The sequence below is a fragment of the Mastigoproctus giganteus genome, chromosome 4, assembly GCF_048544385.1.
Source record: "Mastigoproctus giganteus isolate SK-2022 chromosome 4, ASM4854438v1, whole genome shotgun sequence".
NCBI classification, from domain to species: Eukaryota; Metazoa; Arthropoda; class Arachnida; order Uropygi; family Thelyphonidae; genus Mastigoproctus; species Mastigoproctus giganteus.
The window spans coordinates 199,360,940-199,382,087 of NC_143578.1; the positions used below are offsets into that span (position 1 = coordinate 199,360,940).

Genomic DNA, 21,148 nt, shown 5'->3' on the forward strand with positions numbered 1-21,148 from the left:
GCTGATCTAGCGCCTGCACTGAGTACACCAGTATTAGATATTCACTCTGGCAGGTCCTGTCACCTGGTTTCCTGAGATTTCACTGGCTAAGTCCTCCCCACACAGGGTGGAAAAGGCCTGAGTTCAAATCCCGTCGATGACGCGAGGAACTTTAATGGGATTTTTTTCACTCCGTGGCTGAATTAGTCGGTCTCAGACGTAGATAGCAAAGTTATCCCCCAGAAACTAGGGTTTTTCGTCCAGCAAACAGACAAATCGACCATAGAACACATGCAATTAATAAATATAAGACACAGCACAACAGATGAATTTAATTATTCGGGTGGCCTAAAAATAATAGTTTGGCTAAGACCTAAAAAATAGTTGATCGCTGATATCCTGCTTGATATTTTTCCAAGATTGCAGGAGCTATCAGGTTCTTCATGATGACGGTCTTTCTCTGGTTCGCTATTCGCTTCAGTGACCTGAATATCCGGGAATCGTTTCAACCACTTGATCGAAGCTCCACTTCTTGCATTGCTGTTTTCTTCCTTCCTGGGTGGTCACTAGCGCCATTGTGCAGGAAGCACTTCCAGTTGATTGGGCTGGATGGTCTTGACCTTCCCTTGTGGTAGCCATACAAGGGACAGCGCCGACTTTTCGAACCGACCCCTCTGCCTAAGACCTGAACACGAGTGACTTTATCTTGCGCCACACTCGATGCAGTATGATTATTATTTCTCTTCAACGTCATCATCCATCTATGGAAATGGTCCTCATTAGCTTCCGTCCACTGATGCCCTTGTGGGTAGCACAGTTGGTAGGATCGCCGTACTCCGCACACCGGGTGTAAAAAACCTGAATTCGAATCCCGTCGATGACGGGAGGAGTTTTTATGGACCTTTTTCACAAAGTGGCTGAGTCAGTCGAGTCTCAGACAAGGGCAGCATGATTATTTATCATGGAAATGCGGGTATTTCGTCCAGCCAAACAGAAAATCGACCTCAGAACACACAATTTACAGACAATATACACGGAGCAACATGGCCTAAGTAGCCGATGCTCGTAAAACCTAATAACAGCATAACAACAACCGTCCAGTCTAGTGTGAGGCACCAGATGACTCCACAATTTGCCTCAGCCGTCACTTTTGGGGTGGTAGATCTGTTGAAGCAACGTTCACAATAGTTTATTATTATTATCGTTGCTCTTATTATTATTATTATTATTATTATTATTATTATTATTATTATTATTATTATTATTATAGAGCAGTTGAAGAACAAGAAATCTTATGGCCTGGACTGTATTACAGTAACCGAAGTAAAGAGAAATAAAGAACAGTTCACTGTTCTCTTGGTGGAGCTTATATTACGGATGTTAGAGTCGGGAAGCTATCCTACGAAATTACTTTCGTTTAAGATAACTCCTATATATAAAAAAGGACCGCCTGATAACTTTTACAATTATAGACCAATAACAATACAGTCAGTTATAAATAAGATAATAGAAAATTATATATTTTCTCATATAAGCAAATATTTACATAAATATGGACTGTTAAACAACTCGCTATTCTCATATCAGAAGGGCAAGAGCACACAGACATTATTAGAGAATTTAGTAGACTCTTTTAACTTACATTTAAACAACAATAACCTCATAATGATTTTATTTATAGATTTGACCAAAGCATATGACTTAATTGATATTACTGAAATTACTGAAATATGGAATAAGGGGAAGAATCAATCAACTCTTAGCTTATTTAACCAAAAGAAAAATAACAGTTGAAGTAGAAAATACAAAGGAAAAATCATATAAAGTAAAGAGGAGAATACCTCAGGGTACACATGCAGGGCCAATCATGTTCAACATCTATATAAATGACATATTCGAAGTAATAAAGAACTCCTTTATAAAAATCTATGCAGATGATATAATCTTATATACAATAGGAAAGAACATGACAAAAATGGCAATAGACTTACAGCAGGATGTAATACATTTACAAAATTGGTTGCATGATAATATAATTTATTATCTCACTCAGCTTTGAAAAAACAAAATTCTTGGTAATTAGACCTCCTCATCAAACCGTGGACATACATCCGTCTATTAAATTACATAAACACGAATGCCTACATGATCAGCATTTCCAGAATTGCAAATGTCTAACTGTGGAAAGTTTCAAATCACTGTTACCTTGGGTTATGGATTAACTACAGTCTAAGTTGGGCAATGCATATAACCGATTTGTACAAGAAAATGAGATTTTATGCGTACTTTTTTTACTACATTAAGAATAAATTAAATCTAAGAACAAAAGTAACATTATATTATGCATTAGTGGACTCACAACTCAATTATTTAGTAAATGTATGGGCAAGAACAAATATAACGGAAATAACAGTAATAAACAGCTTAATTAACAGGATTTTGAAACTTTTAATGGGGACAAACTCTTGGAATGACCTGAATAAGAGAAAGCAATTCTTGTTGAAATATAAAATACTATATCTAGTTCAAAAACTGAAGTTAAATCTATTCTTGAAAAATCTTAACACTATTTTTGAAGAATCGAATCTACAAAGGAATGCTCACTTAATTTAAGGAACCCAAAAGCAATTGTTTTGCCACACCCTAGGGTACTAAATAGATTTGGAAATAGGCACACAATGAATATAATAAACAGTATGTTGGCTAGTGTTGATTTCAAGCTCAGGAGACGTTATCCTATCTCCAAATTAAAATTCCTAATAAGAAAATTTCTGATACACAATGAATGATACAGTAGATTAGAATAGATATACAGAAAACTATTTCTGTTAGCAGTGTGGTTTGAAGTGACATCATTGTCTTTTCTGTAAGATAACAAATTGTATGCAAAAACTGTTGTTAATGAAGAATTACAACTTGTTGTCCAGAAATTTACTTTTCTTAACAAGTCCATTTATTGTAAACAAATTCTCTTGATAAAATAAAATTGGATTGTATTAGAGTAATTTATTATTATTATTAGTGTTTTGTAATGTATTATTATTATTATTAAACCAGTCTCATATAGCCAGATAGTGTTCTTTGTCTAGCTGCACCAGGGGTCTCCCCCAACTCCGCGTTTTTACTCTGTGTAGAGTACAAATACCAGTCTCCCAGCGTGATAGAGACCCTACGTCTCCCAGCGTGATAGAGACCCTACGTCTCCCAGCGTGATAGAGACCCTACGTCAGTCTGACTCAAATCCGGGTACATCAGACTTGTAGTCCAGTGTCGTAACCACTGCGCCATCATGTCCTTTATATTATTATTATTTTGTTGTTATATTATTTCCCCCTGATGGGGGGGGGGGAGTTTCACTCCCTGACAGGTACTAGTACCAAGTGTACAGGGTGGTTGTTATGTCTGGTTCTATTGTTCATCGGGTAACTCTCTGGCTATCCTACAGGTGTTTAGGATTGCGACTTTCTGGAGTTGCTTGTATGTGTTCTCTGGGAGATCTATTGCTGCTAGGCTGATATGGAGGATCTTTGGCATCATACGGGTGGTTGAAACGACGATCGGGATGGTCCTTACTATTTTGCACATGCTACATCTCTTTGATCTTTTGTCTTAGATCCATGTACTTCCTGATCTTTTCCTCATGGGTTTTTTTGGAGGCGATGGGCATCGTTATGTCAATCAGATAGGTAGCCTTTTTATTCTTGTCGACAAGGGTTATGTATGGTCTGTTGTGCGGGACTATCTTGTCCCTTATTATGGTGCGGTGCCAGTACAGCTTGTAGGTTAGGGGCTCTAGTACGGCCTTGGGCTCGTACCTTAATACTTTCTCTGATATTTCATCGCTAGCTTCTGGTGTATTATCCCGGCTACTTGATCGTGTGCACGATTATACACTGGTGTACAAAACTTAAGGAACAACACTATTGCTAAAGGTTGCAACCACAAAATCAAACGAAACAGCCTGTAGTGATTTGCATAACTGTGGCCGTTCAGTAGAAAGCTGGTGCACATGCAAAAATTTGAATTGTGATGAGAGGGCTCACATAAACAGATAAAAGCAGCAGTTGCAGTTATGTGCAAATTACCAAATGTTGGGCACGATTGTTACAGACGTTCGATTGGTTTCATTCGGTGCTACAGACAACGAAATGGCCAGTAGACAACATCTGGATGACTTTACCGGGGTCGAATAATTGGGAAGCTCGAGGAAGGTCGAAATGCGAAGAGTGTGGCTGCAGAGTTCGGTATCGCCCATAGCATCGTTTCACGTGCGTGGTCGGGCTTCAGAACGACAGATACAGCTGTTCAAGGGAATAGTGGTGGTCGTCCATGAAAAATGATGACCACTATATACTCCTATAGGCCAGCAGGGACTGACACCAGACAACGGGATCCAATTCAAACCAGCTCCACAGGACGCAGGATATCGCGGTTTACTGTGGCCAGGCGACTCCACAAAGGTGGACTGTTTGCCCGACGGCCAGTACGCTGTGTTCCTTTAACATCTGCCCATCGGAGACACCGTTTACAGTGGTGTATATTGAACTCAAGGACTGGACAGCAGCGAAATGGGGTAAGGTACTCTTTACTGATGAAAGCAGATTCAGTCTCAGCAGCGATTCTGTACGTCAGCTAATCTGGCGAGAGGTTGGCACACGGTATCACCCCGCATATGGCGGTCGAGGTGTTCTCGTCTGGGAAGGCGTTACCTTGGATGGACGTACACAACTCCAGACACTGGAAGGCAGAACCGGTGCACCCTACTGTACCGAGGTAACCCTTCCCTGTGTGCGTCTGTTCCAAGGTACCATTGGCCCCGAGTTCGTGTTTATGGATGATAACGCCACACCCCATCGCACTGCAGCTGTTGATATGCTTTTGGAAAGTGAGGACATTGTTCGTATGGATTGGCCTGCCCGTCCCACGATCTAAATCTCATCGAACACATACGGGACGCTCTGGGGAGACGCCTGGTGGCACGTACTCACTCACCAGAAAATGTTCACCAACTGAAGATGGCGCTGGCAGAGGAATGAACGATGATATGCAAGAACTTATCAAAAACATTGTTCTAAGTATAGACAGGCGGTGCAAAGCCTGCATCAACTTTAGGGATAGCCATATCTCCTACTGAGGACCACCTCTTCCTTTTGTTCCATCTTTCGCAGTGATGCATCTCTATCATGGCAGCCAGTGCTATGTTGCCATTTTTGAATAAAGTCCCTCTGTACCGTTTTGTTTCCGTCGGTGTTTTTCCTTCATCATTTAAGGACCTCATGAGGTTCCTTTAGTTTGCTTTTCCCATATCCAGCCTACTGTGAAAACCTGACTGGTCCTTAAGTTTTGCACACCAGTGTATTTTGTCTTGGTAATCACCTTGCATCCTGCGGTGATGTGCTGGATCTTTTCTGAGGCCAGGTGGCATCATAGATATATGCCATATGACGCTCCAGGCTTCTTGGCGATATATTTTCTATAGTTCCTCGTGCTGATTACCTGGTCTTGGATGGCTAGCATGAATCCTTCAGTCTCGGGAAAGAGCGTCCCGCTCGTGAGCCATGCATTGGATGCTATTTTATCTGTGTGGTCTTGATGGCGGTCACTGTAGTGTCAACCATGGAGTGTCTTCCTTGCCCATCTTTCTAGCTTCGCTTGTGCCTCCTGGTTGGGAGGGGACTCCTCGCTTAGGTTGAGTGGGGGTGTACTGCTCGTTTAGCTTCCTTATCGCCTGATAGAATGCTTCTGTTTTCTTCTGGAAGTAACCTTTCGGGTTAGCTATCGCTGTCCTCTGTTGCTCAGTGAGGTCTATCATGCCCCTTCCTCCTGCTTTCCGAGCTGTTGTCAGTCTCTCTCTCTCTCTCTCTACGGCTGATTTGGTGGCGTTGGCAGCTCTTGGTCATAATTTTCCTTGTCTTTCTGGTGATATCCTCTAGCTCTATGGTAGTCCAATATGATACGAAGGAATATATTAGCCTTTGGGACTGTGTCTGCACGGTTAGCACAGTGGAATCGTCACTGTCCTCTCACATGGGTTGGAAATGGCTGGGGTTCGACCCCCGTTGATGACGCGAGGAACTTTAATGGCCTTTTTTCACTCCTTGGCCGAGTTAGTCGGTTCCAGTCGAATTTGGCAAAGTTTTTCCCCCCAGTTACTGGGGATTTTTTGATCCCGCAAAACAGGCGAATCGACCAGAAAACACACAATTTACAGACACAAACACGGGTTAATGTAATCAATTACAGGTAACCCTAATATAATTAGTCACAAACACGGGTTAATGTAATCAATTACGGGTAACCCTAATATAATTAGTCACAAACACGGGCTAATGTAATCAATTACGGGTAACCCTAATATAATTTCACTGATACAATTGGTGGGGTCTTGCATTTGTTTAGACCAAATTCCATCCTGATATCATTGCTGAATTTTTCGGTGATCCGGACTAGTTGCAGAAGTTGCTTCTCGGTTGGTGCGTAGAGCTTGATGTCATCCATGTATATTAGGTGGGAGGCGCCTCCGCAGCCAGGTGGGCAGGAGCAGTAGTGCTTAGCATACGCTTCTTGATTAGACCGGGGTTCGAACCCGTGACCACCAAATACGGAGGATGCGGAAAGATCAGGGTATGACCACCGCATATCCTCGGAGCAATATGGCCTTAGTTACTAATGCTCCTAAAAACCAAACACCATATTTAGGAACATTAGGTAGGAGAGAGTATTATTATTAGACATTCTAAATTGAAAATTATTATTTTTTTATTAATTTCATTTTAAAAAAACGAAAGTTGTGTTGTAGTAATAGTCAAATGGACAGCTTAATTTCTTAACAAATGATGTTGATATAAGTAACTTAAAATATCATGAGCTGCCATTTCTACATTCATACATTATATAGTCGTATCTTTCTAATCACATCGAGTAGCCACTTTATAGCGAGAAAGTTCCCCTTTATACCTCTAACATCCTGGATTCGACGAAGTGTCCAAAGTGTATCGTCGTAATGTTGGTCAACGCTAACTCGAATGCTTTACACAATTATTATTATTATTATTATTATTAGTCATATGGTGCAAAGAAGCTTGAGGCTTATGCTGCACCAGCCAAAAAAATTCCCAAGTTATCCTGAGAGAGAGAGAGAGAGTCAGAAGTAGAAAGGAATCACCAAGAAGGAATACAGTTTTATTTTAGAGAGAGAGAGAAGCTATTTAATCTATTCTTTTTTAAACCCAGAACTCCATGAATTCTAGGTACTATGTAGGTGTTAAGATTCACATACCACATACAAATAAGTAAACTGTCAACACATGCATACATTATATACCAGTTTTACACGGTTCTGACATTTTGGTGCTACGGTTAATTACGAATGTGCTCGAATTTGTAATTGGTAACTGGCATCTAAACACTTCATCCAATAAGTGTCATTGTACCGTATACATTGTATCGTCATACTCGCTGTAATCGATCCTCTCGCAAAACGCCAACCTTTATCTGTTAAACTGTATGTTTCTAAAAAAAAAAAAAAAAAAATTAACCACCGTATCATCCTTCAGTGACTCATGCAGTTGCATCTGATGCCTTTTCCCTCCCTTAATCTATACCACATGTCATCTCTTCAATATTATAGACCATCATGCACGTACACAGTTCTTCTTTGGAAGAAAAATCTGTGACCTGGCTACCAACGCATAAATCATCTTTTATTTTAGTGCTGTCGAATTTGATGACCCTTTACGCATATAAAAGATTCTACCTAGTGTGATGTCATTTAGAGAAACAGAAGACTGACTCGATGTGAGTGCGAGAAGTACACTGCATCTGCCTCCGCACTTCTAAGGAAATCATGAAAAGTTCGTTTTTAACTCGAATGTAAAGCGGGCGTGAGTCTTTTTCGCAGTTTTCCCTAATAATATTCTCGTTTACAGATTGATACACGCACTTGGTCATCTTTTTCCTGATTATCTAATGTGTGAACAGACGTCCCTATATATCGAAAAAACTGCGTTTCAAATTCTGTTATTTTTATATATTATATTATATTAGTACAAGGTGTCCACAAACCCAAAACCACTTCCAAGCGATGAAGGATAACTTCAAGATTTTATTCACAAACCGGAGTTGTGTCTTATACCTCAGCTGCAGAATGACAGTAATGGCGACTTCCTTTTCCAACAAACCGAAGCTTTATCACATTAACATAAGGTTCGTACATACCCGAACACAGTATTTCCTGGGAAGTGGATTGGAAGAGGAGGGCCGAATTTATGGCCTACAAGATCCCCTACCCTGACTCCTTTATATTTTACTCTAAAGATTTGTGAAAAACCCAGAGCATGTTCCACCTATGCCTAGTACCATTATGGAACGCATTTGTGAAGTAATCGGCCACGTTGACATGGATATGTTGTGCCGAATATGGGAGGAACTGGAGTCGAGATGTGACATCTGCAAAGTAACTAAAGGTTCACATCGAACACCTAATTAAAGGTTCACATCGAACCCACATCTAATTAAAACCTGAAGATATCTTCTTTATCACCTGAATGTGGTTTCAGGTTTATATCATATACCCCAGTGGCGTAGCTACCATGTAGGCAGGCAAGGCAATTTCCTCCGTGCCCAAGCCCTTTAGGGACCTGGCGTCTTTGGCTGTCTCCTCTTTTTGCAATTTTCGTTAATTAAGTAGGGGCCCGAACATGTTCTTTGCCCCCGGGCCCGAAAATGGGGAGCTATGCTACTGATGTATCCTATTCACACAATATCGTTTTACTTTTATAAAGGATGTTTTTTTTTTTTTATATTATTATTAGCCATATGATACAAGGAAGCCTGAGGCTTATGCTGCACCAGCAAAAAAAAAAAAAAAAATTTCCGAGTTACCCCCTGTGTGTGTGAGAGAGAGAGAGAGAGAGAGAGAGAAGTAGAAGGCATCACCAAGAAAGAGAAGAATGATGATATCCAGCTCAGGACCCTGGGTTTGCCAAGCCCATACTCACTAGATGTGAGCCCCCCCGGGTATTTTTCTGGACACCTGTATTATATAACGACCCTGTGTAATACAGATCTAGAAATGACCTCAAACTTGAGATATCGAAACGCGAAATGTTTGTAGGCGGGTATATAATTCATTAAATTATACAGAGCGGCACCAGAAGCGCCGGATCTTCGAGAGAATGCGAATACTCAAAATGGTACCCAGACACTTCGTAGTCTAGATGTTATCCAGATTCGTCTGTGCTTGCCCAATATCCAGCTAGTAAATAATTACAGTATTCCAAATGTGTGCTAATTAAAATCGAGATGAACAAATTACACATTTTAAAAATATAAAAAGTTGATTGTGATAAAAGGAGGGTACAGTGGATAAGCAACCCGAGCTCCTGGCACGACAGGGGGTTAATATTTTCAACTTTCCTTCTTTATTGGTTTGACTTTCGATCTACGTCGTTAATTGTTTTGTGATTAAAGAAGTTTGGCCATTAAAAAATAATAACATGATTTATTAAACCTATTCTCAATAATTATTTTAAAAAATAATTTAAAATGAGAGCCATCTCTCGAGGCGCCTCCGTAGCCATGTGGGAAAGAGCAGCAGAGCACACGCTTCTTGATTAGACTGGGGTTCGAGCCCGTCACCAAATACGGAGGATGCGGAAAGGTCAGGGAATGACCACCGCATATCCCTGAGCAATATGGCCTTAGTTGCTAATGCTTCTCAAAAACCAAACAACAACCATCTCTTGAAAACGATTACTAAAGCGTGCTACAGTATTGTTTTTGAATTGTGTGCGTTGTCTAGTGGATTTGCCTGTTTGTGGATGAAAAACCCGAGTTTCCGGGGGGGGGGGCTTGTTATCCATGCCTGAAACCGACTAACTCAGTCACAAAAATAGTCTTACTGACTAACTCAGTCACAAAAATAGTCTTACTGACTAACTCAGTCATAAAATTTCCACACGTCATTGATGGGATTCAAACCCAGGTCTTTTCCACCCAGCATGGGAAGTACAGTGACAATGCTACACTGCTGCGTGCATAGATTCATGCTTTATTACAGCATCCAACTGGCATACAATTGTTGAAGTATGTGTGTTTTTACAGTTTATTTTCCCCATTAGCAACGCTTTCTGTTTCACATGGCAGTAGTGAAGAGCTCATGTCTAAAGCACTCCACAGGAAGGGAGGAAGCATTATTTTAAAATAATGAATGACCAATCCCTAAAAAACAATTTAATACTTGTATCATGTGCATTGATAAGGTCCTAAACTGAATATTGGAAATCTTTTGAAATCTGTGCATTTTCTGTATAGTGAGACATTCCCAGGTTTCAGCAGGCGAATTTTGGGGAAAAAAAAAAAAATATATATATATATATTGAATGTATCTGAAACACAAATTCACAAGTTGTTACCAAACAAAATGTTAGTGTAGAATGAATTTAAGTTCTAAAATCCCAAAACTCACTACTGTCATTCTCATTATTACTGATACTATGAACTGAACTTGTACAGTACTTTCTTCAAAGAGTGCATTATCTGAGTACCACAAGATTGACTCCTCATTTCCTAAAGGACTTCAAGCTGCTCGAAAAAAAGTTGGGTTTAACTGATTGTTTTTTGGGAGTAAATGAAGCCTATACCCAGCGGAAAATTTTTTCGCTCTTTGATTGTTTAGAAAACGAAGACCCCGACTTAGGCAATGATATGTTCCATGACGTAGTGTAAAAAAGCTAGTTTTTAAGCAGAAGTGATTCAGCACATGAACAAAGTTCTGGAGGAATAAATACTTCTGTGAATGAAAATTCCCAGCCTTCTGTATCAAAACAACAAACTCTTCCATCTGAAACCATGCTCATAGTACATGTTACTAATAGGTTAGTATAATAGAAAGCTTTAATACTTTTTGCATATTTTTTTTAATATGAGGACCTTACAACTGCAATGTGTATGCACCAACCTATCAATTTTTCCATTCTCTGTTGCATGTACAGTGGCAGAAAAAAAAAACTAACATTTGTAGTGAAATGTATGAGATATTGTTTGATTACAGTCATTTTGTTTGTTGCAAAGCAAAGGTATTGCAATAAGACAGTAATTGCAAGGTATTGCATCAGCCGTTTCTATAAATATGGCATTGGAACAGTATACATGCTCATTAGTATCCTGTTTTGCGGAGGTGTAAGCATGGCTCCATATTATTATTATTGTTATTATTAATAGCCATATGGTGAAAGGAAGCCTGAGGCTTATTCTGCACCAGGAAAAAAAAAAAAATTCCCAAGTTACCCCGAGAGAGAGAGAGTCAAAAGTAGAAGGGAATCACCAAGAAAGGGAAGAATGATGATATCCAGCTCAGGTGTGCCTGGGTGTGCCAAGCCCATACTCACCAGATGTGAGCCCCTGGGGTATATGTTCGGTTGACACCAAGAAAAAAAAGTGTTGCTGTTGCTCTGTCCCAGGAAAGGCTTTCTACACATGCTATCGCTGATAAAATAGGCTGCCACCAGTTAACAGTATCCTGGGTGCTGAAATTAAAGCGTGAAACCGGTAATGTGAAGAGAAGACCTGGATCAGGCCGTGAGAGAATAGCTATGCCTTCCCAAGATCAATATTTTAAATGGCTATGCCTTTGTAATTGCCATGCTCGTGCTCCTGATCTAAAACTGGACTTTGAGATGTCCTCTGGTGTTGAAACAAGTGCACAAACTATCCAAAGATGGCTTTCGAAATGTGGTCTGCATGCTTATCGACCCAAGAAGAAGCCTTTGTTGACCCAACATATAAGGAAGAAGCAACTTGCTTGGGCTAAAACACGTTTCATGAACAAAAGAGCAATGGGAAACCATCATCTTTTCTGACGAATCGAAATTCAACCTGCATGGCTTGGATGGGAAGCGATATGTCAAAAGACGAAAATCGGAGGCATACCATCCTGACTGCATAACACCGACTGTCAGATGGTCTGGGGATGCATAACAAGCAAAGGGATGGGGCGAATTAAGTTTATTAATGGAACAGTGAATATGGAAACCTACACTGCTATCTTGGAGGAGTGTCTGAAACCCGTTATTAGGGATCACCACACAGATGTTCAAAACTGTATTTTTCAAAAGGACTCAGCACTTTGCCAAACAGCAAAATTGGTAAGTTTATGCTATTTAGATTTAATGATGAATTTGTCTTCTTGTCTCACAAAGCTTAAAACATACTTACACCAATATTTTCCCTTGTTTTTCTCCCTTAAGGTGCAGTCCAACCTCAGAAATGCTGGCAATACAGGGGTGGCGGCCCAACAACGGTCTAGATTTGAACCCTATTGAAAATTGCTGGTACATAATGTCGTCTAAAATTGCTCAAAAACCAACAAGTAAGATTGAGCTGCAGGAGAGCATTGTAATGGTGTGGTACCTCAAAATTGGGCAACCCCAGTTTCGAATCCATAAATTGATTAATTCTACGCCAGATCATTGCAAGGCTGTAATTGCAGCTCAAGGAAGAACAACAAAATATTGAGGACTTATTTTGCTGATTTACAGTACATAATACTATTACGTTAACTTGTCATTTCAGTTTGTACACATAAATGCAATAAAATGTATGTTTGGTTTCGTGATTGCCATTTGCATGATTTCTCATATTTCCATTAATTATGCATTTTACCCCTTGGACAGATATTTATGGCAATTAGGTATATCAGGTGGAGTCTTTTTATTGGATTTCATGCACAGAGATATAAATCTCATCTAACAAATGCATTTTGAATATTTCTGCAACCCACAATGCAGTGCAAAACACATTAATTGCAAAATTCACAAGTGATGCATCTTTTTTTTTTTTGTCTGCCACTGTATTCTTTAAACTGTCCTCTCTCATCACTGTATATACCAAAGATTGATAAGACTTGAAACAGGAGAGACTGCTTCCACAGGAAAGGGATATACTTAAATAGAAAGGGTTCAAGAATATTTGCTGATGCTATTGACACAGTGTTAGGTGGGTCGGAAAACTGCTAGCTTGGGAGAATATGGATGGATAGGTTAGAAACATGGATGGATAGGTTAACAGTAGTCGCTGAAATAGGTGAAAGTGATTCTTGCACTGCATTCTACTGGAATGGGCAACAGCCTGGAAAACAAGTTGCCTGGGATTTCAGAGACTGCTGGGAGTAAGCTACCCTCACACAGCCCAGTTATATGAGCTATGTGAGGGTAGCTAAGAATAAGAACAAGTCAATATATACTTGTGTGTACACCAGTGCTAGGAGTTTAGTAAATTAATTTGATAAATTTGACGTGCTCATCAAAACATCAAAGGCAGATATTATGGGGATATCAGAAACATGTTGTTACACAGATATAAGAATGCAGAATTAGAATTTGGGGAGCACAATGTGTACAGAAAGGATAGATGAGATAGGAGTGGAGGAGGGGTTATGCTGTTAGTTAAGAAACACATAAAATCTAGGGAAGTGCATCCAGTTGACATGGGTGGACAGTGCAACTTTGAGTCAGTTTGGTGTGACCTAAGCACTGGGAAAGTGAAATTGAAAGTAGCAGTGTGTTATTGGCCTAATGACACTGATGAGTATATTGAACAACTATACAGAGAAATAGAGTGGGCCAGTAAATCAGATTGTCTTATAATGGGGGATTTTAACTTTCCAGATATTGACACTGAACTTGTGATTTGGTCACTCGCACACTAGGAAGATTTTTGTTGATTTATTGGAAGATTGTTTTCTACAGCAGCATGTTCAAGAGGCAACTAGAGGGGGTAATAGTCTTGATCTGATTATCAGCAGTGACTCTTCATGCATTAAGAATATGCAGATAAAGGAACCACTAGGTGGCAGTGACCACAGTGTGCTGATGTGGGATTTACTCAAAGATGTAACTACCATCACCGGTAAAGGGAAGAGTGCTTACTTTCGTAAAGGTGATTATGATGGTCTGAGACAGTTTTTGAATTCTATACAGTGGGACCAACTGATGATGTTACCAACAACAAATTCTAAATGGGAAGCATTCAAGTTGGTAATCTTGGATGGACTAGGTTGGTGGACTATAGGCTTTTTGTCCAAATTAAGAAACACCATTCAAAGTTTAGGCCTAAATGGATGTGAGATGAACAAATAGGACTAGTGGTAGAGAAGAAAAATGCATTTTTCTTCTCTGCCACTAGTCCTATTTGTTCTTCTCTCCTTTTGTGTCACAAGGTGACACAGAAGCTATGGTAGATATAAGCTGGTGTGTAAGTAAGTCAAAGGGCGCCTCTGTAGCCAGGTGGGCAGGAGCAGCAGTGCGTAGCACATGCTTCTTAATTAGACCGGGATTCGAGCCCGTGACCACCAAATACGGAGGATGTGGAAAGGTCAGGGAATGACCACCGCATATCCCCGGAGCAATATAGCCTTAGTTGCTAATGCTCCTAAAACCAAATAACAAACATAACAACAAGTAAGTCAGAAAGGAGTTTAGACAGGCAAATGATGCAAAGAAAAACAGCATAGAGTCCTTACTTCTGTAAACTCTAGAAGGAAGGAAATGAATCAGATTGGTTTACTTGAGCAGTGCAGACAGTCTGCAAGAGTAGCTCATAGTGTCTTGTCAATGATATACAGGAATTTTTCTATCAGGGATAAGGAGGTGATTATTCCCTTGTATAAGGCAATGGTCAGGTAATACATACCCTGAGTACTAAAATTACTAATTTTAGGAAGGATATAGAGCTGCTGGAACAAGTACAGTGAATGGCAACAAGATTGGTGAAAGGAACAAAAGGTTGCACTTACAAAAAAAGACTTAAGTTTTGCAAATTGCTGTGTCTGTGGACTATGCACCTGCGAGGTGATCTGATTGACGTGTATAAAGCCTTGAATGGTTTGAGCAAGCTGAATGCTGATCGGATTTTTCCTCTTGCCCAGATTGGTCACCTGAGAGGACATGAATTAAAATTTGCCTTTTGCCAGTGGTTGGTTGATTGTTGGAGCAAATTTCCATCTGTCATTGTAGAAGTTGACTGCTTAAATAAATTCAAGGCAGAACTAGACAAACATTTGGAGTTAATGGATGGCTGAAATGGGAAGGGTTTTTTTTTTTGGCTGATGCTATATAAGCTTGCTTTCTTGCATCGTATGCCTCCGCTACTAATTCTAATGAGCTCTAGTGATACACGCATAAGCCCTCACTTGGATATGCTAAACAACAGCAATAACACAATATAACACTAATTATATATAAATATGTATATATATATCACTGCATGAACCTTGTAGTTATACAGGGTGTTTCAGTTAAACGTTTCAGAACTTCTAAGAGAGGTAGGGTACATCTGGACAACTCGAAATCATATACCAATGGGCAGAATCGAAAATTCCGAGCTTTAGTGCAGGGAATCTTAATTTCGCACAAGAACGCCAAGTTAGTAGGATGGATGATTACACGAACGCAGAGTTAGCCGATATGCATTTGGCGTACGGGGCTGCAAATTGTAGTGGGCCAGCCGCACAGCGTTTGTACGCGGAACGATATCCGACGAGGCGTATTCCCAGTCATAATTTCTTTGCAAGACTGCACCAGAGGTTAGCTGAGAGAAGTTCATTTGAAAGAGCTGACAGGGACAGGGTAAGAACAGCACGGACTCCAGCCGTCGAACAGAATGTGCTGCAGCATGTACAGGGGAATCCAAGAATGAGTACACGAAGTCTAGCAAACGCAGTCGGGGTTTCCCATTGCAGCGTCTGGAGGATTCTCCGAGAACAAGACATGCATCTGTTTCACGTGCAGCGTGTCCAGACACAGCAACCGGAGGATTATGCACCTCGTATTGCTTTCGCACAGTGGTACCTTGGAAAATGTGCTACAAATCCCCTTTTTCCTGCTGAAGTGTTGTTTTCCGATGAGGCATCCTTCACAAGGGAAGGAATTTTCAACACGCATAACGACCATATCTGGGCGGTTGAGAACCCGCATGCAATACGACGTCGTGCAGCACAGATTCGATTTTCGGTCAATGTATGGGCCGGTATTATGGGAGATCACCTCATCGGACCTTACCTGTTACCGTGTCGTCTAACCGGACCTATCTACTTGATCTTTCTGCAGCAAGTATTGCCACAACTTTTGAGAGATGAACAGATTTCTGCATCGACGCAACAGACAAAGTGGTTCCAACACGATGGAGCCCCTGCCCATTATAGCGGAGATGTTTGTAACTACCTGGATGTCACATTTGGTCAACAGTGGATCGGACGTGGTGGTCCCGTGCGTTGGCCTGCTCGGTCACCCGACCTATCATGTCTTGATTTTTATTTCTGGGGTCATATGAAATCGCTAGTTTATGACACCCCTGTTGACAATGCTGAGGAGCTGGTTGCAAGAATCGCAGTAGCTGCCGAAGAAATTCGAAATTCGCCTGGAGTATTCCAGAATGTTCGGATGTCCATGCATCGGAGATGTGAGGTGTGCATTGTAGCCCGTGGAAGAAACTTCGAACACTTACTTTAATCCACGTACCTTTTGCTTCTTTTCATGTATTATTAAAATGATTTCTCACTTACGGTCTCTTTTCTTTATGGTGCTTCTGTGTACAAAACCGCTTCAGGAAAGCATTTCCGACCCCACATTGCTATATGATTTTGAGTTGTCAGGATGTACCCTACCCCTCTTAGAAGTTCTGAAACGTTTAACTGAAACACTGTTTCTTTCCTTGGCTATCTGTTTTCCTCCATTCATATCACATGGCCTGCCCATCTAAGTCTTGAGCTCTTTATCACTCCTACTATATCCGGTTCTCCATACAGTTCCTGCAGCTCTTGGTTTGTCCTTATTTTCCACTCTTCCCCATCTTTGATCAGGCCAAAGATTTTAATATCTTCCTTTCCCACACATTTAAAGACTTTTCGTCCTTCTTATTAATGTTTCATTAGCATAAGTCATGGCGGGTTATACCACTGTTTTGTATAACACTAATTTCATTCTTCTAGAGAGCAGACTTGATTGAAAGTATTTCTGCAGGGAAAAATAGCATCTATTACCAGCATTAAGATGAGCCTGAATTTCTGGAGTGTTACTACTATCGTGTTGAATCATAGCTCCCAGATATTTGAAGGATTCTGTTCTACTGAAACTATGCTTCGCTGTTTGCCAGATCTTTTGGGTACTTTGTCTCTCCTTCCTACTTGTAATCATAGGGCAGTATTATGGAAACTGCAAATTCTGAGGTTGGTCAGATCATGTCCCTTACCGACTTTGATCAAATTCTTTGTATGGATCACATGCCATGAACCTGCAGTATTACATTTGCCGCTTCTTACCACGACACGTGTGCCACCAGGTAGGGAGGAATGGCAGAGTGCTAAAACTGGAGGTGGCTATAATATTTTGACTGGACAGTGTATAATTCTGTACTTATCTTGTCCATGTGAAAGTTCAACAAAATACATGCCATCTAAAATGCATTCAGTGAACTACTGAGTTGCAAAAGTTCTTACAACTAAACTGAGCTACATGGCTCACACAGTAACAGAGTAACAAAGTAGCCACTCTAACTGGCAATAATGATAATGCCTGTTAGCCTTGAAACATGTGGAGATGTCATTGTGTCAACAAAGAAACAACTCCAGACACTGGGAAGAGTTTCTCTTGGAGTATTTTTAAAATTGTGATGTATGCTATATCAGTTTACTGATTGAAACAATTTTATGAGTATATGAGTATACTCATATACTCATAAAATTGTTTTATGAGTATATGAGTATACTCATATACTCATAAAACTTTTATACGGTTATTTATTTATTTATGATTTATTTATTTATATATATATTTTTATATTCAAAAAATCAAAATACTGTACTTTTAAAAGGGTTTGGTATTCAATGTATGAAGTATGATTGCACTGTTTTTAAAGGGTTCATTCAATGTAACCTAAACCAAAAAGCATGCAAACTGAAAATAACAAACAGCAGTAATTAATAAAACATGATGAAAACTGTCTAATAAGAAATTATATTATTAATTTATAACTAATTACATTAATTAATGTTAACAGCAATGATTTGATATCAAAAATTTGATATCAAAAATTAATATTACTATTAGAAATCAATTTTTTGTTCAGTGTTTAACTGATACTATGTGAACAGTGTTTATATCTTTCTCGCACTCAACTTCCATTCTTGTGTGATGTCTGCCCATAATGCATCTTCCAGATGCTAGGTGAGAGTGTGTTGTGTTTTTATTCTGGGGATGAGTGACTGAAAATTCTAATCTGAGAATTATGATAAAAACATTCTCAATTATTGTAATTATTGGTTTCTCTCATTTATTTTTGTTTGATATTTTGTAACTAACTGAGATTAGCAAATCACAATTAAATAGAACACTATTTTCAATTTGGTAAAAAGGCTAAAAATTACTTTTTTTATAATTGAAATAAAAAAATTGTCTCACAGATGCCACATGAGCATATCTGTTCCATTTAGAACACAAGTGACAGAAACTTAATAATGCAGAAATTATATACTCATAAATTGCTGTTTGTAGAAGTGCCACTACAAATGGTTCTTGATATTCAGAAAAATACCCTTTACTTGCCTTACTATTTCCCTTTCTTTCTTGATCTAATATCTAATTAATATGGAATCTAATAATTAAGCTACAATGTTTGACAATTATAGCTCTTCCAAAAGCACTACAACACAGTCTGTCAGGATGATCCAGGATGCAGCTCTGTTTTTTGTTTCTTCTTGTTGTTTGCTGATCTTGTGGGAGTTAAAATTGCCATCTGCAGTTGGACAAGGTGGGTATTTGTTAAAAACTATAATACAATCAACGTATATATTCATGTTGTCTTTTTTTTTTTTTTTGTCATTCTTTCAGTCAGTCTCATGGTAAAACAGTTTTCACTATCACTGGCATAACAAGTTCAATCACTTTCTAGTGTATAGATTTAATCCAGTAGACATGCATCACCAACACAATATAGAAATAATTCATGTTTATACTCCAGTCACAAAGTCAGAGGTGTTTGTAATAAATAAATTTTTTTTTTGGCTGATGCTATATAAGCTTGCTTTCTTGCATCATGTGCCTTTGTTAATGCTAATGCTAATGAATAAAATTGTTAATAGTATTTAACACTCATCAGTTTGAACCATGATCAGACTCAAAGATCATGCACTACAACACTCCCATTCCTGACCACTTGGCTATGTTCAGCCCCAATAAGGTCATAATTGCTGATAAACTCAAAGATAATTGTTAACTACAAGCTGTTTGTTTTTGTTGTATTTGGGTTTTTGGCACAAGGGCCTCTTGGGTCATATTGTGCCTGTTCAATATTTTCTTATCACAAATTTCACATGTTATTGTGATCACAGACTATTATAAAGATTTATCTGTTTCAAATAAGTAAACAGTTCCTCCAAATTTGCATCATTGCCAAGAATTTACAATAAAGTTATCGGTTCCTTCAAGTGGGTTGGGAGGTAAAGCTTGATTTCCTGGTAGTTGAAAGTTGGGGACATTCAATGAGAATATGATTTATTGTTAGCTGCGACTGGCAAAAGGAAACACTGAGGAGGGTTCTCTCCCTTAAGCAGATACAGACGAGTTGGATGTGAATGACCAATGTGGAGCCTTGCTAGAATTACTTCTTGTCGCCTGCTTTTCCTGATACTAGATGTCCACAGTTTTGGCTCTTTTTTTATCTGCAGCAGTTTATTATTTATTTGAGCTTTCCAGAGGTCAGACCATTGCTTCCTACATGACGTTTTAATGATGGATTTGTAGTCGGTGAAAGTGCCTGGAAGAGCCTGAGTCAGGGTGTTTAGCGGTGGCATCCGCTTGTTCATTACCTGGAATGCCTATATGACCAGGTATCCAGCAGAAGATAAACTTCTGGTTGGCTTTTTGACAAAATAACTTAGACTGTATCTCTTTAAGAATCGGATGAGAGGGCAATATGATAGATTGAATGGCAGTGATTGCGCTTAAGGAGTCTGTGTATATCAGAGATTGCTTTATACAGCTGTTGTGTATTCTATTTAGAGCTAGTTTTATTGCAAATAATTCTGCAGTACAGATACTGCATTCTGTAGGAAGAAACGCAGCTACTGAGAAGGTGGAAGAAATTGCTGCAGCACCTACGGCTGCATGTGTTTTGGAGCCATCAGTATAGATAGGTATTTTATCTGAGTTTTCTAACGAATGAGTTTTATGGAGCTGTTGATAGTTGATGTTTGCCAGAGAGGAATTTCCCCATCTTAAAAAGAAATTGTTGCAAAGAGGTGAGCATTCAGTCTAGGGAGTTTCAGGAGTAGCAAGGTCTTGGAATATGTTCTGAAATTTAATATCCCAACTGATCATGAGTCGTTGCAGTCAAATCCCTGCGGGGCAGTTTTCATTAGGCTTATTATGATATAATGCAGCATATTGAAGATCAAACAGGTATTGCCAGCGGGGGTGGGATGATATGCTTTAATTTTTGCTGCATAATTACACAATAAGAATTTTCTCCTGAGATGCAAAGGGGATTCATTTGCCTCAATATACAGACTGTGGACTGGAGATGTTCTGAAGGCTCCCACAGCTATCCTAAGGGCACTATGCTGTATGGTGTTCAGATGTAATAGCAAACTTTTTCTAGCGGAGTCATAGACAGATGATCCATAATTTAAGCATGATCTTATTAAAGCTCTATAGAGATGAAGGAGAGAGCTTCTGTCAGCACTCCAGGGCATAGCAGAGACTGCTCTTAGGATGTTCAGTTTTTTAAGACATGTAGTTTGAAGGAAAGCAATATGGGAAGCAAAATTAAGTTTTATTATCTAAATATAATCCCAACAGACGAAAATTGTTAGTGACGGGAATTAGGTTGTTTTTTAAAAATCTTTCTGAATCCAGGTGGAGTTTGCGTTTTTTACAAAAATGAATTGCACTAGATTTCTTTTCTGATAGGGAATAGCCATTCCGCAATGCCCATGATTCGATTTTAGTGATCCAAATTTGAAGTTGTCTTTCAAAGGTGTTCATGGTTTGGGATTGACAAGAAACATTGAGGTCATCAGAAAACATGTACAATTCTACTGTATTTGGTACATCCTGTGTCATGTTTGTAATTCTTATTGCAAATAATGTCGGACTAAGAATGGACCCCTGAGGAA

The 21,148-nt window shown here is 39.4% G+C and overlaps 1 protein-coding gene across 1 annotated transcript in view; it reads left to right on the forward strand.

The window, feature by feature from the left end:
* The window catches only part of LOC150087318 (lactadherin-like), a 209,092-nt gene that overhangs the window by 82,649 nt on the left and 105,295 nt on the right, over positions 1 to 21,148 (forward strand). The window contains exon 2 of the mRNA XM_090371983.1: positions 18,662 to 18,783. Within this exon, the coding sequence (XP_090228109.1) occupies positions 18,696 to 18,783 (88 nt within the window). The 5' untranslated portion in view covers positions 18,662 to 18,695. The remainder of the gene's footprint in view (positions 1 to 18,661; positions 18,784 to 21,148) is intronic.